Raw genomic sequence first — 27001 nt, 5'->3', positions numbered from 1 at the left:
CCCAACTTCATGTTCTCGCAAACAACCCCGATGCACATAATAGTAATAACATATGTGTTACAAGGTTGCGACATCATTTATTTGCCAACAAAGAAATAACGAATAAATGGTGTTACCTTTCTTTACACGGCTTTGACGTTTTGCTCTAGGTTTCGCGACCACATATGGTGATCCATATTTTTGATTCGTCGTCCGTTTCCTTTCCCCTCCAACTTGTACCGCGCTACGTTTCTCCTTCTACCATTACTATTTGCACACTTTGCTCGTATTGCCCTTCTTCCTACTAGCCTCTCGTCCCATTGTTTCAACACTATGAGTACTCATAACTTCATGTTCACCGTCATGTAGGTCATCATCCTTCTGTCCAAGCATTCACCTTGGTGGTAGATCTTGCGAAAATGTCATCCGGTATACGTATATCCGAGGATGATGCCGGTTTTGTGGTATCATTTAAGATAAAAGGATTATCTTGTGTACCCTCCGTGTTACCGAGGTTTCCGGTGTGACGTACACATTATCTCCTGCCTCCGGCACCCCATTATGCTTAGGAGGTGTGACAAACTTACCGAAGTCTTTGTTACATTGCTAATTAAAGCATCTAACTCGTCGTAAGCTGTTCTTGTACATGAATTCTTTCTTAGATGAATCATCGATGTGAATATAAGTGTCTTCTTCCCTCATCTCCTCCTTTATCCGACTCGATCCTTCAACCGGTTTGTACATGACACCATTCTTATTTAGCATTTTTAGAACTTCCTCGCAAAACAAGTAGTACCATAATTATTCATTACCGATAATGTAAAACTTTCGTGTTCGTAGAAATGTATGGCTCCCTCACCTCGCACATCTCTTTGGTACAAGTGCTAATTGTGTGTCAATGTGATCCGTCGCTTCCTTCTTCAAACTTTCCAATAGTATGTCCTTGTTACTACGCCTCTGTCTCGAACGTGTCGAACGTGACTGTTCACCATTCTGCGATGTGTTCGTGCTTTGTTTGCGCACCGGCATTGGCTTGAGGTGTAAGATCATTAATAATCTGCATGTCAAATTAGAAAACAAATGGCATAAATTAATATAACAACACAACATCGACTATGATATAATGTAGCTAGAAGTAGTGATAAAAAAACAAAACCTTCACTTTGCCTCTCCCACGACCATTTGCATAGTCGCATCGCGACCTCCTTTCGTCTCCGCTTCGAGTCCAGCTTTTCATTAGTGGCCTAATAGACTTGTGTGGAATATACGTAGGATCATCCCACGACTACCACCTTTTCCCGATATAGTAGCTACAAACAACACATTTTAAATGAAATAAGTTTCAAATTGTCACATACATCAAATATAGTGCTAATCATGTTTGCATACCTGAGTGAGACAAAGATTTCCAACCGGCCATCCCCTACCTTTTCGCTGCTGATCTTGTGTAAGCAGTACAAATTATCGAGGAGGTAGCGCAATGTGAAGTGATTCCAAGCTAATTTGAAATATTCTAGGAACATCCTCCACTAAACAATAGTGATCTCTATCGATCTGTTTTTGGGCCAGATGGCGCCAGAACCGTGCCAATTAGCACAAGCACTGCTTTCCGCACAAAGTCATCATCGGAAGCTTTCTCTCTCTGTATGTCAGCAATCAAGTCGGAAATAACTAGATTTCCACTAGACTTGCTGAGATAACTAGGCGGTATTTTCCTTCTACTTGTTAGACATTCTTGATCAATTATATCAAAAGCGGAAAAACCCTCATTACGTAGACCATAAATGCATTCTATGTCTACGGAGGTTGCGAGTTATCGCCTCCTGCCTTGTCTTGTACGACGAATGTCTCAGTTTTAGTATCATATAGCTCTATCATAAATCTAATCATATTTGTGCGCGTGGCGAAGGCTGGCAGCTTGCAACATCGTCCGCAAACTAGTAGAGCTAAACCTCGCACGTTGAGGTCCCGAGAAAGTGGCTACGAGATTCGTCCACAATGTGTGGTCACAATAGACCGGGCCATCTAATTCATCCATTCTGCAAATAACATATACAAACAACAATTATTGCCGACATAGAAAATCTCCTAATAACCATCTACAGCGTAAATGTCAACCTAAAACTTACACGTCCGGCAAAGAATGAAGGTTTAGATCAAGCGCACTCTAGATCAAGTGGGCGAAAGGATCGATGATAAACGAGATTGCAAACGCGCGCACCTGGAAGGCTGGAACACGGATGTTGCCGTCGTTAGATTGAGCTGTAGGCTCCGCCGACGAAAGGACTCCTATCTTCTCCAGCACGGCGATGGAAGGCGACGTTGACTTGAAGAAGAAATCGTGGGTAGTTACACGTTGTGCGTCGGACGTGCCGCTAACTAGGGCATCTCGCTGTTAATACTATAATTAGGCAAGCTCTCGATGGATATCTGGGCCAGCCCGTTAGTACCCAGCCCATACACGGAGGCCACTCTATGCATGTGATAAGACACTGCTTTGCATTCGGCAGACGAATCGATAACTTACTTCTCCCTCTCTCTTTTGGAGCAACAATATATACATGTTCAAAGGTGCTGATCACCTACAAGCATACCATGGTTCCGCATGGCACCACACAACAATGGCTTGTAGCTAGTACGACGGTGCAAAATATTTTTTAATTACGATTTCAATTGTTTGTAACGAAGAATTTTTACAAAAATATGGTCTTTTTTGCACATTACTAGATCTGCAATGCACATAATTGACATATCTATAGTGCCACTGTCGAGTGAGGCATCAACAAATTTCACAATGCTACAACCCTCATACAACACTTGTAGAGAAATAAGCTGGATATAATTAATAAGCATTCACGATCGAACTCTTCACACATTGTCATAAAAGTGAGAAACCATTAAAAATGACATAAATTTGCACCATACTAAAAGTGTACCAACGGACATGACATAAACAAAAAATTTAGATAGCTATAGTAGTCTTCACGAGCGAAGTCCGAACCGGGCTGCTCTCACACACAATCAGCATAATCTTCGCACCACCTTCTCCTTGCTTACGGAACCGTAACACGTATTTCTGATTTTTCTTCATGCCATTCTGCCTCACCACATCCATCCAAGTGTGATGTTATCATGGCACCTCCTTTGGTACTCCTTTCACCGTTGACATGTTCATCACCATCGTAACTTCTGTAACATTGGCACCTGGAGAGTAGAGCTTTATGGTTGCTGGTAGCTGAATATTGGGCAGAATGTGCTTGAGGGTGAACCTCCTTGAGAAGTACTACACATAAATTTGACAGTCAATTATCGGCATATCTTGGTTAGTAGTAAGAAATGATGGAAATCAAAATTAATTACCATCTTTGCTTTATTCTTCACGATGTGTGATTTCTTGATGGTGCACACGTACAATGGAATTACTCGGTAGGGTTTTCGCAACTAGTCGTTCGAGTGCATCAAAATCGCCATAATTCATCTTAACTCGATTTGCATACTCTATGAAAGCTTCAAAATCATACTCTTCCTCTTCTCCAGGACCTACATGTAATATTAAAAAACATAAGGGACATCAATTAATTCTAAATTAAGTTGTTCATAACATCGTGTTCTCATTGAGTGCCATAAACATGACTTACCCCTTATAATAGGCCTTTTCCTCCAATTCGGTAAAGCACGAAGTCTGGGCAGGCGTAGCAAGGAATGGCTGATCAATGTCAATGTTCTCATATGTCATATACGTACGATCAAATTAACCACTAGATCTAATTAAGTCGGCCGATATTTTTTCCCAAGCGACCCAACCAAGGGAAGTAAGATTAGACGACCGGATCTAACTTGGGCAGATCAAAGTAAAGACGATCTACCGCGTCTACATATGTTGTCGTGCAAGAGTTCATAAAAAAATTAGGTGCATGGCACGAGGTGAGCGAACTATACTTACATCCATGGCGATGAGATCCGAGTCAGCTCGTAACCAACGCCTTCGAGGACGCAGCCGGCGTCCAGCCGTAGATCGAGGAGGCGTTGAGGAGGAGGATAGATCGTTTGGGAATTAGATTTGAGGATTAATTGTACGGCAGTTAAATACCTAAATAAAAGGCTGGGCCAGGATGGGCCTCAATTGCGGCCCACGAGGAGCATAAAGAAGCATACCACAAACGAAAAGATGGATCCCTCGGCCCGTTATCTCATCAGCATCTCCATCCTGCCTCCACCTACAGGTCGCCGCCATGGTGATTTCGGCTATGGACGACATCGACCGCGTCGAACCCATGCACAACTCATCGGATGAGGTATGATTCTAAGTTAACGTCTTCATCTCATGGGATTCTAAATATCTTGAAGAGTCATCGGTATGTGCAGTCTCATAAGTTATGTCGAATTTAATATGTTTTCACGTTTTATTGTAGGAATCAATATGTGAGTGTGGTATTCGGGATGGCTGTGCCCAGCTTCAACATTGTCTACAAGCAAAAATTGTTCTCCTAGAAGAACTAAATTTTAAAAGAGAGGAGAAAATGAAGATTGATGAAGAATTGAGGATTGTCAAAGAGAAGCTCGGGGTGGCTCATGAGACAATTCGGAAGATGGAACAAGCATTGATGACTACCAACAAAAAAATAGAAACACTTCGGAAGAGAAAGGCCGAATCGAGTTGATGATGGCTGATATCATCGATGAACACAACATTAGTAAAAACGAAACAAAGGCGACAACAAGGTTGAAGATAAATAAGGTCAAAAAATATGCTCTCCAACGGGAATTGTTTCTTCAAGACGCCTTGTGTGCTATAATTATTCTAGTAGCTGTTATAATCGCGATGTCGTGGCTTTTAAAATGCTCGGCCTAGATGTTATGGTTGGGCAACAGTCAATTCTGTAATGTGATCATGTCCAGAAATAAAAATTTCTTTTTCGACAATGAAAAGCTGATGAGGAGAAGTACATAGCATAATTACCTCTTACAATAATTAAAATGCAGTAAAATATAAGGTCCGCACACAATACTACAAATGCAGTATAAAAATGCGGATAAAAATATAGAGGATATGCCTCGTCGTCTACTTGGAACGTTTGTACGACGACTTCGCCTCGTCGTCGTCCGGCGCCCCCGTTTGCGAAGCCTTCTCCGACGAGGAGCTGTCGTCCGACGAGGTGGACTCCGACGAGTCATCTTCCGACGAGGAGTACTCCGAAGAGCCGTTGTACTCCTCCTCCCCGTCCGTCACCTCGGCCCGCGCCCGCGCCACGGCTGCCTTCTTCGCGCGAGCCTTCTTTTCGCGGCCGCCTTCTCATCGGCGGCCAAGGCCTCCTCCAGCCCGCGCCCACTTCGCGTCGGAGTCCTCGTCCTCTTCCGCGTCGTCCACGGCATGTTCCTCCGCGTCCGCGCGTCGCCGGCGGCGCCCTCCTCCTCGTCCGCGCCGTCGGCGGCGCCCTCCTCCTCGTCCGCTCGTCGGCGTCGTCGGGCTCCGAGTCATCGGGCTCCGAGCCGTCGGGCTCCGAGCCGTCCGCGCGCGTCCTCCTCCTCGTCGCACCGTCCGACTGATCGGCGCTCCGCGGTGGTTCCCTTTCCCACCAGTGGCGCCACCCAGGCGGCTTTCCGTCGGCCGTCGGAGTCGGACGGCCAGGAAACGCCACTCATGGTCGCGCCGCGGGTGGTTGACGACGGTGGGGAGCGGGTCCGGAAGATATGCGAACCGCTAGCGTTGGCACCGCACTTGTATGCAAGGCAACGCGGTAATGGTAGAGGGCGGCCGTTGCCATTCCGGTGTTTAAAGAGCCGCGACGCCTCGGTCGTGCGCGCGCGGTTTCTAGTTACGAGGCGCGTGGTAATTTCCGCCGCGCGGCGCACACCGTGGCACTTTCTTCTCACTATGGTTTAAACAGGCTCTAAAGGTAGGGTAAACGGCCTCATTTCTAAGCTTTTGAATTTTTATGGTGTGTTGTTGTAGCACGTGATCGTAAAAACATTGATATATAGAGCTAGATAGTACAAACCTTACATAGGAATTCCATCACACGTACGATACCGAAGCACACAACAAATCCCGGGCCCACGAGACACGACAACAAGACATAGATAATAAAACAGCTCTAAAAACACCGATAAAGATGAGGCAACGCCGTCGTCCCTCCTAGGATGTTCATTCCCCTTTCTCCTCCTTCGCTCGTTTTAGTCCTCCTCATCACCGACGGGGCCGTCAACGTGGTAGCGGTATGGGAGGCAGTGCATGTTGAAACGGTCGGGAAAGATGACGTGGAAGTTGGTGAAGATATTGTAGGTAGTGAAAGCGATAAACTCACAACCACACCAGAACACCTGCCCGAGGAGGTGGTGCGCGTCGAAGGGGTTCCCTAAGTGGACGAAGAGGCCTATCTCATGGTTGTTGTTGCCGTCGAAGTGGGACTCGATCGTGTACATGGGCGGCGAGCCTAGAGGGAGGTTGAGGTGGCGGTAGCCCTGCGAGAGAAAGATCTCGGCTAGCGCCCTGTCGCTCCTCCACCTCGATATCGCCCAGATGCGCAGCCTCGTTCTCCACGATGACACCCTCCGGCCACTCCCTCTCGCGCACGGTGGCCGGGCGACGGTAAGTTGGGCCAAAGAACTCCATGGTGGCGGCTAGGGTTTGGTGTTTCGTGGCTAGTCCACTGGATGCGGTGGTAGATGGATGAAGCGGAAGAGTGCGTGAGATGTGTGAGAGAAGAGGAAGAAGAGGTGCCCTTATATATAGACGGGGGAGTTTGTAAAATTCACTTAAATAATGCACACAAATTTCACTTTAATACCGATGCCACCCAACTCGATGGCACGCCGAGACGAGGGCAACCTCCGAGACGATGTCACGGTGCTCGAAACGGTGGTTGGCATGCATGAGAGCGTGGCGCGGGTAATTTAATAGCGTGCCGCATGGCGCATGCATGTAAAGGTGGTGACCTGATCGAGGGCCGCAGCGAGGCGGAGGCGAGGCCTAGACGGGCCGCTTGGCAAAGCTTTGACGCGCGAGCGGCCCAGCGGTTCTATCTCTATCTCTCGCCTTTCTCAAATTAAACAACCTATTACGCCCTAAAAACCGTGTGACATTAGAAATAGTCTCGAATTACAAACAATTGTCTCGAATTAAAAATAGTCGAAAGTAAGAAGAACATAAACTTTTTCCTAGGTACGCCCGCCACCTCCACCTCGAGCTCTCCTCCATAGATTGGGTCCCCTCTTCCTGGCCGGCTTCGTCGGTGTCGGGAGGAGTGGGGAACCCGATCTATGCGTGGAGTTTTTTTAAAAAGTAGTGTTTTCAGTTGATTATGTTAGGTTTTTGGTAGTCATTTTTTTTTGGTTTCACCCAAGGGTTGTGGGCCCACTTTGTGGCCTGGGTAGAGCCGTTTTGCACGTAAACCATGTGTGCGGGCTCCCGTGAGGTAGCTAGGCAAGGAGCACATGATTTCTTCCATGGATGGTGATGTAAGTGGTGTTTGGATGCCATGGTGAAGCAGATCCCAAAAGATGGGACCACCATGCACAGGCGCCGTCGAGACGATCCACTGTTTTGACACCTCGTTCGACGAGAACCCCGTATTTCGGGGGTCTACACCACATGAACATGGGCATTCACACATGCACAACCCTAAACCCATGGCTAGGAGTGGGTGGGGTGACATGGTGCACCAGTGCCCACCACATGGGGTCACCCAAGGGTTGTGGGCCCACTTTGTGGCCTGGGTAGAGCCGTTTTGCACGTAAACCATGTGTGCGGGCTCCCGTGAGGTAGCTAGGCAAAGCGCACATGATTTCTTCCATGGATGGTGATGTAAGTGGTGTTTGGATGCCATGGTGAAGCAGATCCCAAAAGATGGGACCACCATGCCCACGCGCCGTCGGACGATCCATCTGTTTTGACACCTCGTTCGACGAGAACCACCGTATTTCGGGGGTCTACACCACATGAACATGGGCATTCACACATGCACAACCCTAAACCCATGGCTAGGAGTGGGTGGGGTGACATGGTGCACCAGTGCCCACCACATGGGGTCACCCAAGGGTTGTGGGCCCACTTTGTGGCACTGGGTAGAGCCGTTTTGCACGTAAACCATGTGTGCGGGCTCCCGTGAGGTAGCTAGGCAAGGAGCACATGATTTCTTCCATGGATGGTGATGTAAGTGGTGTTTGGATGCCATGGTGAAGCAGATCCCAAAAGATGGGACCACCATGCACACGGGCCGTCGGACGATCCCACTGCTTTGACACCTGCGTTCTGACGAGAACCCGTATTTCGGGGGTCTACACCACATGAACATGGGCATTCACACATGCACAACCCTAAACCCATGGCTAGGAGTGGGTGGGGTGACATGGTGCACCAGTGCCCACCACATGGGGTCACCAAGGGTTGTGGGCCCACTTTGTGGCCTGGGTAGAGCCGTTTGGCACGTAAACCATGTGTGCGGGCTCCCGTGAGGTAGCTAGGCAAGGAGCACATGATTTCTTCCATGGATGGTGATGTAAGTGGTGTTTGGATGCCATGGTGAAGCAGATCCCAAAAGATGGGACCACCATGCCCACGCGCCGTCAGACGATCCACTGTTTTGACACCTGCGTTCGACGAGAACCCCGTATTTCGTGGGTCTACACCACATGAACATGGGCATTCACACATGCACAACCCTAAACCCATGGCTAGGAGTGTGTGGGGTGACATGGTGCACCAGGTGCCCACCACATGGGGTCACCCAAGGGTTGTGGGCCCACTTTGTGGCCTGGGTAGAGCCGTTGTTGCACGTAAACCATGTGCGCGGGCTCCCGTGAGGTAGCTAGGCAAGGAGCACATGATTTCTTCCATGGATGGTGATGTAAGTGGTGTTTGGATGCCATGGTGAAGCAGATCCCAAAAGATGGGACCACCATGCCCACGCGCCGTCAGACGATCCACTCGTTTTGACACCTCGTTCGACGAGAACCCCGTATTTCGTGGGTCTACACCACATGAACATGGGCATTCACACATGCACAACCCTAAACCCATGGCTAGGAGTGGGTGGGGTGACATGGTGCACCAGTGCCCACCACATGGGGTCACCCAAGGGTTGTGGGCCCACTTTGTGGCCTGCGGGTAGAGCCGTTTTGCACGTAAACCATGTGCGCGGGCTCCCGTGAGGTAGCTAGGCAAGGAGCACATGATTTCTTCCATGGATGGTGATGTAAGTGGTGTTTGGATGCCATGGTGAAGCGGATCCCAAAAGATGGGACCACCATGCACACGCGCCGTCAGACGATCCACTGTTTTGACACCTGCGTTCGACGAGAACCCCGTATTTCGGGGTCTACACCACATGAACATGGGCATTCACACATGCACAACCCTAAACCCATGGCTAGGAGTGGTGGGGTGACATGGTGCACCGATGCCCACCACATGGGGTCACCCAAGGGTTGTGGGCCCACTTTGTGGCCTCGGGTAGAGCCGTTTTGCACGTAAACCATGTGTGCGAGGCTCCCGTGAGGTAGCTAGGCAAGGAGCACATGATTTCTTCCATGGATGGTGATGTAAGTGGTGTTTGGATGCCATGGTGAAGCAGATCCCAAAAGATGGGACCACCATGCCCACGCGCCGTCAGACGATCCACTGTTTTGACACCGTATTTGAGGGGTGTACACCACATGAACAAGTGCATTCACACATGCAAATTGCAAAACTCATGGCTTGAAGTGTGTTAAATGACATGGTGCACCACTGCCGACAATATGGGGTCATCCCAGGGTTGGTCAAAAAAGTGCCAGTAAACAGCTCCAAAGGTAGGGTAAATGGCCTCATTTCTAAGCATGTTTTTTTCGACCTTGTCTAAACGACCCAAATAAATTTCCTAGAAATCTACTTGATATGTATACACTGTTTTTGAAGATTTTATTTTTTTTAGATTTTCTCTGAAATTTTTAGGAATATTTGAATATACATGCAATCTGATTGGTCGGACTCCTTTTTTTCCCGAACACGGGTGGGGGTTCCGAGCGGGCACGCTAGATGGACCGTTGGGCCGTGTTGCGGTCCGGCCTTGTGCCCGTTGTGCAATGCGCCGGCCTAGGCCTGCATGCGCGGGAAGCGACGACGACGGCATGCATGCGCCCGCAAGCAGTGACTCAGCTATGCATGCATCGCCACGACGTCGCCATGAATGAGCCAAGCAAGCCCCGTTTCGCTGCGGTCGATTCGGCTCGATAGCGCACGCGCCGCCCGTTTCGCTGTAAAACGACAACGACACGGACACCCCCTCGATTAATGTGCGAAACGGCAACGGCTACATGCACGCGTCACTCGCGTCGTTTCATCGCCAAACAACAATCTTCGTCTCCCACACCACATTTTTCTAGCCTATTTATACGTCTACATTCCTCTCCCACACACCACCCAGCCTCCACCTGCACACGACGCCCTTCATCCTTTCCTAGAACGCCAAAGCACCACCGTGAAGATGCGAGACGTCGGACCGACCTTCGTTCGGCCGCCTACCGTGCCGTAGCTGCGCTACCCGCCGGCGTCCTCGTCGAGCGCACGCTCCGTGTGTGGGCGCAATCCGGTGGAGGAGCCCCGTCGAGCTCGCCGACGCATTCTTCACCGCCGGCTCGCCCACCTCCCACCGGGATCGCCTCCGATGTTCCACCTCGACGAGGTTCGTGACGGCGTTACCCTCAAGTTGCTCACGGTCACCCTCACCAACCCGTGGGACGCGTACGAGCTCCTCGGCCAAGTGTTCCGGTGCGGCTGCGAGTCAATCTTCTTCACGACGTACAACATCTTCACCAACCGCTAGTGCATCTTCCCCACCGAAAACCGGATGCACCGCCTCCCCTACGAGGAGTGAGGTGTTGATGACGTACGGTGGTCGAGTAGCGCGGCCGAGGTGGAAGAAAGTTGAGGAGGAATTTCGTGAAGCTTGTCATGCACGTTTCTCTACTTTTTAGTTTTATCGTGTTTATTTAAAATGCCGTGTTTTTATATATTGTACCATGTCGTGTCCCCGGACTTATCTATGTAACGACGGTGGTACTTGTTTACATCCTTATTTATGTAAGTGACATATTTATGTAATCTAAGTGAGTCTCTATGTGTGTTCAAACCTGTTCGTCCTCAAATGACTACTATTTCTTGTACCAAATTGTTTACAAAACCCAACAAAAAACAAAAAAATTCTAATCCACTAAGACTAGAATTTTAGCTATTTTCAATTTTTTAAGTTGTTATTCATATATATTACAAATTTAGTGTTAAGATTCATATTGAATTATCTATTTCATATTCAATTAGTGAATTAGTGAATTGTATATAATAGACTACACAAAGATCTCGTGTGTTGAAAAATGTACAAACATGCATTTAATAACCTAACGGAAGTGATAAAATAACTATAGATACCTTTATTACTTGAGATGTCAATATGTATCTATCCGTCCCACTCGGTTACCGGACTACCCCTCGCGAGACGACTTCCCACGAGGTGTGCGGTTCGAGTCGCGGCAACACCCATTTTTTGCTTCATTTTTTTTGATATTTAATATGTACCACCTCAACTAGCCTAATGGGCCTAATTTGGTTGGAGATGGCCCATTAGTCAAATCTAGATTGGGCTATCCGCTCGCGATTATTGTTGCTCGTTAAATGAGATAGTTGTTCCTGTTTTATATGTAGCCTAATGGGCCTAATTGGATGGAGTTGGCCCATTAGTCAAGTCTAGATTGGGCTGATGTCTCGTTGTGAGTGTTGTAGCCGTGAAATGAGCTATTTGTTGTTGTTGATCGAGAGATTTGTTGCTCGTCAAGTATCACATAAGATAACAACTCCACCCTACCGCCAACACGCCGTCTATATTTTAGATTACCAGAGGTTTTCCCCCATTTCCACCGGAAAATACCGTATCAATTATGTACAAATCGTCCGCAACACAACCGAGCAAAACTCGACACATGATTTCCTATAATCAAACGCTTACTTTGGCAAAATCTTTGTCACTTGGTGAATTGAAGCATGGCAGTTGTGCTAGTGTGTCCGACCTATCTGTTTGACCCCATGTAATGGATTTAGATGGCGGTTGTTTTCGGTGTGTGATCATCGCTCTAAACCTGTTCCAGTGCTATCCCGGTACATCGGAGTTGGTTGGGATGGCAGCCAATCTACCCAGGAAACCCTGTTTTCCTTTTATTTTGTTGGTGTCTAGTTTTAATCCCGTAATACACTTGGCTTCTTTTTCAATGAAATTGGGGCTGGGGGCAACCCGTGTTGATCTAAAAAAAAATCTTTGTCACTACATCATGCTAACGAGGCTAGATCAACAAGCAGCAAATAGAACATGCTTACCTAGCATCCAAGCACACAACACGGCCAAGCATGCACAACACATCAGCATATGTAGTAAGCACATCATACACATGCTTAAACACTAAGCATACTTAATTAGAAACATAGTTCACACATACTTAAATAGAAACATAGTTCACAACAAAGCATTAACCAAGTTTTAACACCACAAGCACGACAGAGTTTAACATAAACACACAACTAAAGAAAGAGGCATCGTGTAGGCAGCGGGTCGGCAGGCAGGTAGGCAGGCAGGTCGGCACCATCCTCCGGATGCTCCTACTGCCGGGGGGCGTACTTCTTGAGGAACAGGCCGTAGGCGGCATGCTTGGCCCTGATGTGTGCGGGTGTATGCCCGCTGCCAACACCAGTGTAGGTGGCATGCTGGTACATGCCGAGGAAGTCCGTCGGCATTTCCTTGCGGCTGCACCAGGGGCACTTGAACCTACCCGGGCCAAGAAGGTAGCGAATCTCCCTGCACCTAAGCCTCGCGGAGAACATGCTCGCTCTTCCGGTCCCTATCCTCCCGTTGCCGAACCGACTTCATCCGAAGGATCCTCCCGTTAGATGAAGTAAATTAGGTTAATTAGCTGCTATTGCATATAAACAATGTAATGACTATAAATAGAAAAGGAATGAAAACAATGCAAAGTAATTATTTGTATAAATGCACATTAGTTAGTAACTATACATACCATATCTAATTTAAACAAAAACTAGTGTTTGGAATGGAACAAGTGGCAATACCATCACGGAAGAAAAACACTATATATGTCTAGATGCTCGGAGAAAGGTATACTTGATACTCGGAAAGGATCCAGAGGATCCAATCCATCAATATGCATGCTCAAATCACACCAATGAGCAGATGCTCAAAAGGTATTAGTCATCACTTCGTATAGACCAAGTGATGGTAGCAATATTTGAGGCAAACAAAAACTTGGAGTGCCCAGTAGATGAAGATATGCAAAATAGTATGAAATACAAGCATATCCAAGTATAAACCAGATACACACAAAGCTTTGACAGCCACATACACCACCTAGCACCACCTAGCTATTAAACCATCGAAACCCTTATTTTCTTCATAAAACAATCATAGTGGCATTCATATGTATGATACCCTACCGTGAGGATCTCTATTAATAAAAACCAACAGTTTATCCATCAAGGTGAGCAACCAAGTAGCAGTACCAAGAGCTACCGAGGTCACATCAAACCTAGTAAGCCACAGACCATAGCATCAATCATCATAATATGGACAGATTTAGATTGTGATGAATATTAATCCAACAATAGTTGGCATCCATCCATTCTTCTCAAACAAATTGAATCATTACCAATACACAGCTTCATCAATAAAGAATTCCAGTGAATATCCTTACACAAACAAGCAACCATAGTTCAATTATTAACAATAACAACACCAAATGATCAAGTTTACAGTAGCATGACTTGCACATGACACTCTAGTGAAGGCAAAGCTCCTGGCCAAGAAATCAAGGCTTCCATGCAGATGATTAACGTGCAACATCTCGCTAGTATTGGAGCCACATTTATGATCAACTTCTTTGTCCATACAATGTAGTAGCAGCTTAATCTAAAACCTGTCTAGACATCAATTGCAAGCAGGCACAAGTGATAAGTGAATCATCCAGAGGCGTAGATCCATATAATTGCTAGGAACCAGTCATAATAGCAAGCTAATCAAACTAGATAGCCTTATTTATGAGCAGATAGGGATTACAGTGGAACCCAACCAAGCAAGAACCTCGGATGAACACTTGAGCAAGCTCAAATTCATCTCTCGGAACTACTAGAAATATCAAAATGGCTTGGTAGTACAACAAATTCACAGCATATAGATTAGCCAAATCCACGGATTTCGTACAAGCTTGCGAGCGAGCAAGGCATTCATGCATGTCGTCGGGGTCGGCGGAGAAATTTACCTCGGACGGGTCGGCGGAGTCGGATTCGTCGAAGGTGGGCACGTCGTCGGGGCTGTTGATCTTTTCCCCGCCGCCTTCCTCTCCCGCCTCTCGCGGTTCTTCCGATTCTTCTTCCGGCGCCGCCGCTCGCGCCTCCGTCTCGTGCGCACGCTTCTTGCTCGCCGGTGCAGCCACCGTCCTCCGGCCCCAAGCGGAGCTCGGATCCGGGGCAGCTCCGCCCGCCGATGAAGCGGCCAACCGGGTTTCCTCAACCGCCGCCTCCTTGCCCTTCCCCTCCTTCCCCTTCCCCTCTCCATGGACGAGCGCGAACGAGCATGAGAGCGAGCTCGCTGTTCTTGACCTAGGGTTTTTTGCCCGATTTGGGGATTGCTTTTGCTTTGGATAGATGTGGTGAAGAGGACAGGGGAGAAAGACATTTATATGTCGGCGGTTCCGTCGTGGCCGCGCGTGGACACGTAGGCGTATAATACATAGAGGTATGGGTCATAGGGCTTGTACGTGGGCTGATACGAACCCAGCCAAACCCGAAGTCCACAGGAAATGACGATCATGCCCCCAGACCCGAATCGGTATGACCGAATCCTAACCGTCCACGTGTTTTCGCGGTTTGGCGAGTTTGTGGTGGGTGCGTACGGAAGCAAAAACGTATATATATATGCAATTGAGGCAATGCTTATATGCATTTGTTGTTTGCAGTTCAACTCACAGGAAGAAAATATCGTCTAAGGAGTTATTCCCAGCTAAATAGATTATCAATCGTACATGGTACAAAATAGGTTAGAACTAGATTGTACAAATTATACCAAAAAAAACTGATATCAACTACAAACAATTCCATTTGCAGCAGCCATAAAACCTGACCATATTGTCGACAAGCAGCGATGGCTCAGTGAACCCACTCAGAGGGATGTGTTCGTCAAGACGGCCGCTGTAACAACATTGTATAGTAATCAGGTATCTACCACAATGCAAAGTACTACAGCAGGTTTCAGTTCAACTATTGCATGCCAATTCTATGTGTATATAGTCTCTCCAAACGACGGCATTGAGCTGGAACATCACCACAAGGGCGAGGCGTGCCGCCGCGCTGAAAGCTTCCTAGTGTCTATCAAACTCAAGAGCATGCCCATATGAAGGATCCAGCGTTTGTTATTCATATTCCTCCTTTCGGAAACTATGCGCAGATTTCTGTTATTGAAGCACATACCATTTTTTTTAATAATGAACGTTTTATTGCTTATGAAAAGTAATTACACCCGACCTCTGCATAGCTAAGATGCACATAGCCGTTCAAATAGTGTTAAAAGTCTGTAATGATAAATAAAAAGGCAAATTACATATCAAACATGAGCAACTGTAAGACGCCTAAGATGAAGGCGGATGCTCAATCCGTAGATTATGCTGCCTAAAAAGTATCCCTCGCCGTGTTCTTCAACCGTGTACAGATCTTCGTAAAGAGGTCGTGATTCTCCATCTTTTGCAGCGCAGACCACAAACGGAGAGTAGCGGTACATCTATAGATAACCTGCAAGAGAAAACAATTCTTATCACTAAAAACTTTGTCATTTCTACACAACAGGGACCATATAATGGCAAGCGCCCCCACCCTAATAAACGTTCTAAATCTGTGATTGATACAATGAAGCCAATTACCAAAGATATTGGCCACACTAGTCGGGGGATACAGATCATAAGCTACTTGGATGCATGACCATATAGACATGGCAAAACGACATTGGAAGAACAAGTGTTTAATCTTCTCGTTGTGATGACAGAAAACACATTACGTACTCCCATACCAATTGTGTTTCACAAGATTATCTTTGATTAGGATTATTCCTCGACGCAAATACCAGCCAAAAATCTTAATTTTGAGTGATATTTTCATCTTCTACATTTTCTTGTTTTTATCAACTGGTATTTCAGGTTGGATAATTGCATTGTACAACAAATTTACAGAGAACTTTTCATTGGATTGTAAGTTCCAACGAAATTCTCCCACCCTTCGGACAACTGAATGGAGTCCAAACGTTGTAGTAAGGCATTCCATGCAAGAAGTCTCGGACCGATTAAATCCCGTCTAAACGTCACTGTCGAAGGTGAGGTTGCCATTACTAATGCAATGGTATCACTTTTGCGACGAACAATGTTGTATATCGCTGAATATTGTTCAGAGAGACGCCTATTTCCTAGTCATGTATCCTCCCAAAACCGTATCTGCTATCCATCCTTAATATTAAAAGTACCATATTTGAAGAAAAAAATTCTTCGTTGCCATTAGGTCAGCCCAAAAATGCGAGTCTCCCGATTTCCAATGGATCTGGGATAACGCTTTCTCGTCAATGTACTTTCTTTTAACCATGGTCTAACATACGACATGTTCTGTTAGAAGCTTATAAAGCCACATACCTAACAAGGCTGAGTTCTTGACCTCAAGGTCATGAACCCCTAGCCCACCCATATCTCTAGGTCGACATACGACAGACCACTTGACCAATCGATATTTCTATTTTTTCCACTATCCCCTTGCCAAAAAATCTTGATCTATAACAATGTTAGTGAGTACTGCATTAATGAGAACCAGTCTTACTCCAAGGGATAGCATTTTACCTTTTGAACTGCTAAGTCTCTTCTGAAGTCTTTCCTCGACTAGTTTCCACTCAGCCATAGTTAATCTCTGATAATGAATCAGGATGCCCAGATAGTTGATAGGAAACTAGCCTTGCCCACAGCCAAACAGTTTTGAATATTCGGCGACTGGATCCTGAGCCTCGTCAAAGCAGAACAATTCGCTTTTATAGAAATTTATTTTGAAACCCGATAAATGCTCAAAAGCTGCCAATATTAGCTTTAAATTTCGAGCTTTTTCGATATCATGTTCCATAGATAAAATTGTATCATCCATGGCCATTATTAGCACACACCATTTGAGTTGTATAAACCATTCATAGCACGGACACGCTCACATACCAGTTCCCAGTGCCATCCATGCCTAAACTATAGACTGAAACCATGGTCGCAGTACAATAAACTAAAGAGGACTTGCTAGCAGGCTCAGCAGAAGCCATTTCCTATACTTCTAACAGGAGGAAAGAAACACATGTTGTATGAGTCGTATATATAGCAATGAATTTTACTGTGACATGTACATGACTGGCGCGATGTATTTGAGACAAAGTTATACTACTATAGTGTACTATTGTTTGGTCCGAGTACCTAGTCTTGGATTAATTATGAGGTTTCTAGCTTGCTTTACATTGAGAACAAATACTTTCTTCGTGAGATTACTATAGCGGCAACCTTTCTTTTGCGATGAAATAATGTAGCGCTATTCTTCGTTTGCTTCAGTACAACCCCCACCCCTTAAACTCAATCGAAAATTTGGCAAACTCAAACACAAGAACAGCTAGAGTTGCTCGATACCCCTTCGTTTTTAATACAAAATTGTTATATGTATCCATATACAAACTTGTATAGCCCACTTAAATTGTACAAATACGGTATATGAGTAACACACATGTCTTGCCGTATCGGCGCCGACTACTGGATGATGGAATTGCTGCCTGGCCGGCGGGAGGCACGGCAACGTGGCGGCATGCCGGCTATGAGGGACGGCGAGTGGTGCTGGCTGGCGGACGGCGGGAGGCACGGAAACGCGGCGGCATGCCGGTTACAAGGATTAGCGATTGGTGCTCGCCCGCATGATCGGTCAAGACGGCGGCGCAACTTCTGTCGGACTGTCCCCTTGTTCAGGTTGAAAGCAATGACATGCCGGTCGTCAGGGCCGGCCAGACCATCAACGATGTTAGTCCACCGGACAAAGCCGCAAGACTAGTCCGGCGACAGGTTTGGCTACTCTCTCACCGTCCTTGTAGGGCATCTCCAACCGCGCGATCCAAACGGACGCGCTGGGCCGTCCGTTTTGGGCCGTTTGGGTCGCTGGCCGGACACGCGGACAGCGGCCCGCGTCCGCATGTCCGTTTGGGTCGCGCGCTGCGCCCAACGCGCGGACGCATCGCATAATCCGGAAACACGAAAATAAAAGGAAAAAAAGCAAATTTAAACGACGCCTAGCCCCTGTGGGCGTCGTCGGCGACGTCGTCGTCGTCCACCCCGGGCGGTGACGCGCTGTCGTGGCTGGAGCGCGCCGGGGACTCCGGCCACGGAGACCACAGGGCCTCCTCCCACGGCGAGTGGGGGTCCGGAGCCACCCGGCGTTGTGCCGGCGCACGGAGCAGCGCCTCCTCCCTGAGGCGCTGCTGTCTCCCCTGCCAGGCGCGGCGCCTGGCCTCCTGGCGCCGCCGCCTGTCCTCCCGCCGCCGCTGCTCCTGGCGGCGGTCCCCGTCCGGCGCGGCGCCTGGCCTCCTCCCGCCGCGCCGCCTCCTCCTCCTCCTCCCGTCGCGCCTGGAGGGCCTGGGCGTAGAGCTCCCAGCCCTCCGCCTCCTCCACCTCCCGCTGCGCCGCCTCCTCCATTTCGGAGGTGCGAATGGCCGCATGGAGCTGCGGCCATTTCGCCTCCTCCTCCGCCGCCGAGATGATCAGGGCGGCGCGGAGGTCCGGGTCCTACTCCGAGGACTCCGGCTTGGGCTCGATGAGGAGAGGTGGCGGTTGCGGCAATGCCGCACCGCCGTGGGCGGCCTCTCCGATGTGGAGGCCGCCGCGGTTCCCTCCGGCCCGCAGCGCCGGCGGCCGACGCCGGCTCGCCGGCGGCCTCGTCGTCGTTCGCTCCGGGAGCGAACCGTCGCTTCGGGGCCATGGCGGCGGTTTTGCTCGGGGAGTGGAGTGGGGACCGGAGTGGAGGGCCGGATCCCCTCCGGTCCCCATTTAATAGTCTCCCCGGTCACCGACAGGTGGGCCCAAGGGAGACGAGGCGACCGACGCGCGGACGCGAGCGGACGGCGCGTGCCATCCGCGGCCACGCAAACCTAGCCCAGATTTGGGCCGGTTTTGCGTCGTTCCGGACGCCGCGGCCGTCCGCTTTTGCGGTGCGTCCCCGCGCTGGGCCGCGTTTTTGTCCGGCTCGACCCAAACGGACGCGCGGGCGCGGTTTGGGTCGCGCGGTTGGAGATGCCTTACTCCTTCGTAACTACAGACTCGTTGGTACTACAAGGCCGGACAGGCTGGCCGAAAGTCTGGCTGCTCTCTGTTTATCTGGAACTACAGGGCCGGATAGGCTGGCGCTCTGGTCCCGTCAGACCGTCGGCGGCACGGTTACCTCGCGACTGGCGGTCACCTCGCCAGTTTGAGCTGGGACTCACGCTGAAAATGAGTGGCAAGAAGATGGAGACGATGGTGATCGGAGGTGTAGTGGGCGGCGGACGAGATCGCAGCAGTAGTGGACCTGATCAGCAGCGATGGATCGGCTAGAGGAGGATTTTTAAATCGTGGAGGCTTTGATGGAGATCGTGGCTGATGTCTCTATATGTATACGACGTATGGGTATACCGGGATCAGATATGGGTTTAGGAGGGCTCACACTTAACCCAAACCGAGTTTGGTGGGAGGGGGTTGTAGTGGAGCAAGCCCTGGCGATCAGGTTTGGACTTTGGCAGAGCTTTCATTTGACGGTCTTCAGCAGAGCTTTCCTTTTCCTTGTGACAGAGAAGGCGTGGTGAAAGTCTAGCAAGAAAAATAAGTTTACCTTTTGGTTGAGTGTTCGATCTCTCTTCGGTGAAAGCAACAGTTGAGGAAATGTTACTAGGGTGGATTATTAGATGAAACTAGCTGTCACTTAAACTTGGTGACAACTGGATGTCTAGCATATTATATGACACCAGCTACGAGCATCCGCACAGACACACGGGGCGAGCCTTTTGATCCATCTGCCAAAAGCAGCCTAGATAGCCCGGCCCACTTCAAGTGCCGGGCTTTCGACATCTGAGGGCCGGCCCATTCTTGGTTTTCTGATGGGCGAGGTGGCTCGATAGCATATCGCCGTCTACGTACATATGTTCATCTTAATGTCTAGCACCACAACGCTAGGGTCAAGTAACATGGCGTGTAATAAAACGTGGCGCTCGGCAGCCTGAATCGCACCGTGCGGTAAGCACGGTACATCAAAACAATATAGAGTTAACTTTAGATAAGGTCATTCCTGCACTCTATGATTCAAACTAGCGGCTTAGCCGTTTAACTACAGGAACTAACCAATAGAGCCCGTCGTCCTTGCAGGGTCGGCCTCTTTTTTAACGTTCAGGAAATTAATCTGTCGTTTGGATGTGGTAATTTACATCAAAGCTTTGAAGCATATCATGTGAAGAACTACAATGCATGTTCTTTGCTTGACTCATCTTTGTCCGTTCGGAAATATATGACTTGATTTTGTGTAGATGCGGATCAATATAAACGCATTTCACATGTAAAGTTGAGCCACTTGTTTTCAGCAGAGGTTGTGCACTTGAAGTAAAAATATGTGCCACAAATTCTGTATCGTTTAGCTCATAGCCTTATACTCCCTCTGTTCCATAAAGTTATGACCAGAGGAAGTAGAACTCAAGGATAAACCTCTTGATGTCCCCTAGATGTGCATATGGGCATATGGCTTTAACTATTAGCACGAGCATGGTATGGGCGGAAGAAAACCCCTACATCAACCTCTTCTAATGTGTTCGTTTCAAGTACACAAGCTTTGCTGCCTACTGGTACTCCAACTCAAATTTCCAATGCATCCTATTTTTAAATGGGCTATTCTAGACCGATGTGCAACCATCTCATCACTATCACCCTTGAGCCCCCACATCCCCACCTCTTCTTGCAGCATGTACAGACTTACTCAAATCAACACAGTAGGTGCACAACCACTCAATAGCTACAACATTTAGTGTCTCGCTATTACCATAGTACACGTTGTGAAAATATTACTATACGAATCGGTACCTCCATAAGCAAGAGATGAGATCATCCAAAGAACCAATCTAAGGGTTCCGTCCCCCTCCACTCTTCCAAATAGTGTTATTGGTAAAACAACACAGACCCGGCGCAATCTGACATAGAAGGTCTGCGCAATCAAGAGGTCTGCATCAACTCCTACATTCTAAACAAGCCATATTGCAGACAGGTGAACAAATGAAAACAGATAATCCAAAATCCAATGAAAACCACTCTAGAAAAGAAGATTCAGATTCAACCTAATTACATCAGCCTATGATTTGCACATAAAGCGTTGCTGGGGCATTAAGCCATTAACCATGTATACATGACTTCCAATGGAGAAAGCACACATCGCATTTGCAGAAACACTGTCACAGGTACATTGAGAATCCAGATCATGTGTATACATATGCGCTTACAAATACTCCATAATTCAGCTTTCCAGTACATTTTAAACAGAATAGTTTCCCACGTGGTTTCAGACCAGTGACACCATACCTTACATCAAACCCAGTCACCCAAAGAAGACCCCCAATCTGTGTCTTCAGACTCTACCTAAGATATTGTTACATGATAAATAGAATACACAATTACATGCACCACGATGCTTTCCTTCCGTTCCCCAGTTATACAACACGCTTACACAAATCACATTAGCAACACTCACACTGTAATTCCAGGTCACTACCACTTTAAGTCAACTACTGATGACTTCTTAGCCAATGACTGCATCCTTGAACGTGCTTGTGAAGGGGTCGTCTTCATATCTAGTTGCTCCAGAGAGAGAAAGAGAGAGAGAGAAAGGATATACTGCACTCTTCATGACAAAGGTATATTGTTTACATCTAGTTTCATCTGGTACCACAGTCTACCACGATTGCTCCGTGCCATCATTACCTGTAACGTTTCTTTTTTACATGCATAAAAAAGGAAGCGATAAACAAGAATGTGCGAGGGTGTCATGAAAAGGTGAAGTATGGGTTTTCCCGTATGGTACCTTTTCTTCTTGGTCTTCTCACTAGAGGATGCTGCGTTGCTGCTGTGCCAGTTCCGTTTGCGTTGGTTAATGAACCAATTATTGATCTGCTTCAGTTGTAAACCTGTCTCCTGCACCAGGCGAGCCTTGTCGTCTTCCTGGATTCGTTGAGCAAAAATTGTTGATGACCATGAACTGAAACTAATTGCAAAATGAAGCTTAGAAGTGGTGTCACGTACAGTAGGGTATGGCCACTTAGAATGAGCTTGCCACCAAGCTTTCAATGTAGCTGCCGTATCCCCAGGAAGTTTACCAGCTCTCCGCTTGCGCATAATCTCTTCCCTGATATCAACTAGCTTTTCTTTGTACCCCTAGAAGTAACAAGTTTTTGTTAGTCAAAATATGTCATGAATGAGGCAATGAAACATTTCGAGGCTGCAATTTTACCTGTTTAAGCTCACTCTTCAACTCATGTCGTACACGTTCAATCAAAGACCGTTCACCCTCAGTCAATATCAGAGGACCGAAGCCCATACCATCTGACCCATCATTTCCATCAAACATGTTGGCCTCACTATCCACTTGGTTATCTTCATCATCAGACATAGTCGCCCCTGTGCCTTCACCAGGAGATGCCCCTGCAGGATCATAGAAGCAAAATTCAATTTTCAATTTATTATATTGATGATAATCACCACTATCTTCTGTTGTCTCAAAAAAAGATAAGTTCTAGATTGTACGACAGATGAACAACTGAAGACTCAACCAGCTTAATATGCGGTTTTAAGTTCCCAAGTGATAAATTGTGGTAAAAGCATTGTGAATTCCTCGTCAGCATTTCAGTATGAATTTGCGGACAGTTCATATAATTCTAACTTGAACAGCTACAACCATTTCCACCAGATAATCCCAGCAGCTTACATGAAATCAAATTGTCTTTCCGTGCATGCTTAACCTCTTCAGGAACCTGTATAACACAAAGCCAGTTTCCCCTGAAACACTATTGAGCCTATGATTGATATAAAAAACTGTTCCTGAAGCCTCGAAGATTCAAATTCTGATTCCCAATTGGCATATGGCCCAGAACAGCACACAAGGCAAAAAGCTTAATGTAGAAGCGTAAGTCAAATTATGCCATGCATGGGAAAGATTTGACGGGCAGACCAGAACATCCTAAGCATCCAGTCTTTGCAAGAGAGAGCAGCAACTAAAGGCTGGACCGCTCCCACCCAAATATTCAATGTGTGTTTAATAAATCCAGAAACTAATTGCTGCATTACAACTATTTTACGCATGGGTCCTGATTGGATAATTAACTTCACTACATTAAAGAGTAATACTGCTTCCACGTGTGCGCTAATTACTACTACATCCGTTCGATGAATAGGGCTTATAAATTTAGTCAAAAGTCAAAGCTTAGAAAGCTTGACCAAATATAAAGAAGCAAATATAAAACCTACAACATGAATCAAATATATTATGACAATATATTTTACGGTGAATCTACTAACATTGATTTTGTAGCATAAATGTTCATATTTTATCTATAACATTGGTCAAACTTAGAAGATGTTAACTTTTGATTAAATTTATAGGCCTTATTCATTGGAATAGAGGGATTAGTAAGTAACTAGTATACCTAAAAAGATACTCCCTTCATTTCATTTTATAAAATTGTTCCCGTGTTTTCTTATAATAATAAGTCACGCATACTAATTTATTGGTGTCTTTCTATTTCCCTCTTTTATTGCAACCTCCCTCTCCTTTATTACGAGGATCAACTCATTAACTATTCCCTCTGCAGATTCCAAGGAATTTTATAATTTGAAATGGTGCGCTCAAGTAATAACATATATTATAGAACCTCAGAAACAACAAATGTAAGACTGTTATCAGATAGGTGGAAATTTCTTTATCAGCTAATCCTCTGGTTCTAAGGATACACAGCTTGAAGCTTAAACCTCTCTAGATGGTCAATTATGCTATCAGTCTGAAATCCATACTCTGCCAAATGGCCGTTGCTGCTCCCCACCTCTTCATTATTTCCATTCACTAGCTTAACACGATTATTACCCTTGCAATTGACTATTACCCTTAGAGTTGCAGTGCTGTGCTCAAAATCACCATAGAGAGAACACCACAATTGCAATACTACGCTCAATTAAACCAATGAAATTTATCGCAGCTTCTCCCTATTCAAAAAGATGATATGGAAAGTAATTAAAGAGCAGAGACAAGTGGGGTAACACAATATGTTACCATCACAGAGCGCTTCCTAGTGAAAAATGACTCTACAAAGCAATAAATGAAGGTCTCTGTTACAATACCTATGACGCTAGCTGGTTGTGACCAAGAAACCAACCAGCTTTGCTTGGTGGGCTGGGAATGCCAGACTTATCAATTTTTCCGGTAATCTACTTGTAGCTCACATAGCTCATGCTGGATTGATCGTATTCTGGGCCGGATCAATGAACCTATTTGAAGTGGCTCATTTCGTACCAGAAAATCCCATGTATGAACAAGGCTTAATTTACTTCCACACTTAGTTACTCTAGGATGGGGAGTACGACCAGGGGGAGAAGTTCTAGATACTTTTCCGTACTTTGTATCTGGAGTACTTCACCTAATTTCCTCCGCAGTCTTTGGCTTCGGTGGCATTTATCACGCGCTTTTGGGCCCTTGAGACTCTTGAGGAATCTTTTCCATTTTTTGGTTATGTATGAAAAGATAAAAACAAAATGACTAGGAGATGGTAACATATACTAGTAACATATGCATGTTACTAGTCTAACTTGCGCCCCACTATGCCAGCCTTAACCAACTAATACTATGGTTCTAAGAATACATAAATTGAAGCTTAAACATTTCTAGATGCTTAATTATGTTATTCCTCTGAAATCCATACTTCCGCAAAATGGCCCTTTATGATCCCAATTCCTTCCCTATTTCCATTCACTGCCTCAACATGATATATTATCCTTGCAATTGATACTTTACACTTCCATAGCAACCACCAGACTGATTACAGACTATTGAAATTACTACGCAGCGTCTATTTTGGAAATCTCTACCGCCATGCTCAACCAATAGAAGCAAACAAAAGCTTTCATCTACCTGTTAGACTTTGTAAAGATTGTTCGAGCTCCCAGCAACCCATCACTGCTTCCATCGCATGAACGCGCACGTGCTGCTGGAGTTGTTCTTTGAACGAACAAAGAAGCAATACATAATGTGTCTGCAGTCAAATGAAGTACAATTATAATAATCCATAAGCGGAACTGTACCTAGGGAAAAACATGACGCCGGGCGCAAGCGGCAGCATCAATAACCTGGATATACAAGTTTTAGAAAAGAAAGATAGCATTCTAGTCAAGTGGCACAGAAACATCGCGCATAACCAGTGGTCATATGGGCTGCAATAGGAATGATTGAACTAATGACAGAAATTGGCAATTCGTACAAAGTCTGCGAAATCAGCTGTTAAACACGATATAGCACAAAAAAGGTTCACCCATGAGTGACCTATGGGTTATGTGTTCCTTCAACAAGTATTTGTTTCACTGTCTGGGATATGCCGTATCTGATTTGGCTTCATTTCTCTTAGTTTATTACAAAACAAAATGAAGAAAGCTATTGCAGCAGAGTTGTTGTAAAAACAGCATAGTAATGACCACCGCAATTGTAGTACTACGCCCAATCAATAGTTAGCTAAGTTTTATCCCAATTTGCCCTTATTCCAGCTATTCTGGCGGAGCATCCGCAGACCCTAGCAACCCAGCCACAGCTCGCAAAGCAGGACAAAGCAAAGGCAGGGAGGCGTGGGAGGCGTAAAATACCATGAAGAGGTCGAGCTCCTCGCCACCGGAGGGCCCGCCTGCGGCGGCGGCGGCTGCGGCGAGCGGGGGCGGGCGGGCGGCGATCTGCGCGTCGATGCGGGGGAGCTGGTCGACGGGGGTTGCGACGCGGAGGCAGGCGACGTGGGCCTCGAGGAGGCGCTCGTACAGCGGGTGGGCGGCCACGGCCGCCTTCTCCCTCTCCCCGCCGCCGCCGCCGGGGGAGAAGCTAGGGTTGGGCGAGGAGGCCGCGGCGTCCATGGCGAGGCCGTGGTCGGGGTAGTGGAACGACATCGGGGCCTCCGGAGTCCCCGCGCGGCGCGGCGAGGCGAGGGGGAGGTGGGGGGAGGCGCACGCAACGCAACGACCTCGGCGGTTGGGGGTTTTGGTTGGTGGGGGTGGGCGGAGTGGATGACGGATGGCGGAGGGTGGGTTGCTGTCCTTGTCGCGGCTCACCACTCTCTGTGAACAAGACGACTCGTCAAAGTTTGAAGGAGGCGTGTACCGTAGAGAGAGACGTGTGCTCTACGGCGATGCACTCTACGTCTCTACGGCGGAGATACCGGTGGAATGATACACTGGGCTCTAAAGGATAGGATAATTTACGCGTTGAAACCAGTCCCGAATTCATTTTAAAGTATTTATATTTAATTTTAAAGAATTTGAAGGATAAGAATATCTGATTCTAAAGTGGTGTTCCGGATACGGTATATGATATGGTATAGCAAATACCGTGCGGATATGAATTATCCGAAATTTAATTAGGATAATCCAAAGATTTTAAATTGGATGATCCGATTTTTTATTCAAAAACACTTTACCGCCTACGGCTACTAACTCGTCACCTCCCCACGTTAAGATGGTACTTGTTGTTGCACCAGGAGCTGTTACGCCAGGCGCAGTAGCATGGATATTTTATACCCATTGAGGAAAAAGAGGGTATGTTGCTACTCTTTTGAAAGAAAAAAGAATAGAAATTCCCGAAGTAATGTCTAAACCCAAGGATTTCACAAATCAAAGATAAAGGATTCCAGAACAAGTAAACACAATT

General features: G+C 46.9%; 1 protein-coding gene across 4 annotated transcripts; it reads right to left on the bottom strand.

Annotated features, from left to right (window-relative positions):
• Positions 1 to 21519: 21519 nt before the first annotated feature.
• Positions 21520 to 26260, bottom strand: LOC124691821 (homeobox protein knotted-1-like 2). Of its 4 annotated transcripts, none has more exons than XR_006999174.1 (7): positions 25954 to 26260; positions 25232 to 25352; positions 22565 to 22755; positions 22357 to 22488; positions 22139 to 22275; positions 21985 to 22038; positions 21520 to 21908 (listed from the first exon to the last, which is right to left on the bottom strand). XR_006999174.1 is itself a non-coding variant. In XM_047225095.1 (7 exons), exons 1-6 carry the CDS (start codon positions 26242 to 26244, stop codon positions 22010 to 22012), a joined length of 912 nt encoding a protein of 303 aa, XP_047081051.1. In that variant the 5' UTR covers positions 26245 to 26260; the 3' UTR covers positions 21520 to 21908; positions 21985 to 22009. The 4 variants fall into 4 exon arrangements, 3 of the variants coding, with proteins under 3 accessions (XP_047081051.1, XP_047081050.1, XP_047081052.1); XM_047225095.1 differs by having other exon boundaries at positions 21985 to 22049; XM_047225094.1 differs by having other exon boundaries at positions 21520 to 22049.
• Between the last annotated feature and the right edge of the window lie 741 nt (positions 26261 to 27001).

The sequence above is a fragment of the Lolium rigidum genome, chromosome 2, assembly GCF_022539505.1.
Source record: "Lolium rigidum isolate FL_2022 chromosome 2, APGP_CSIRO_Lrig_0.1, whole genome shotgun sequence".
Classification (NCBI taxonomy): Eukaryota; Viridiplantae; Streptophyta; class Magnoliopsida; order Poales; family Poaceae; genus Lolium; species Lolium rigidum.
Note: the sequence above shows the minus strand (reverse complement) of the source record. Positions and strands in the feature narration are given on the sequence as shown.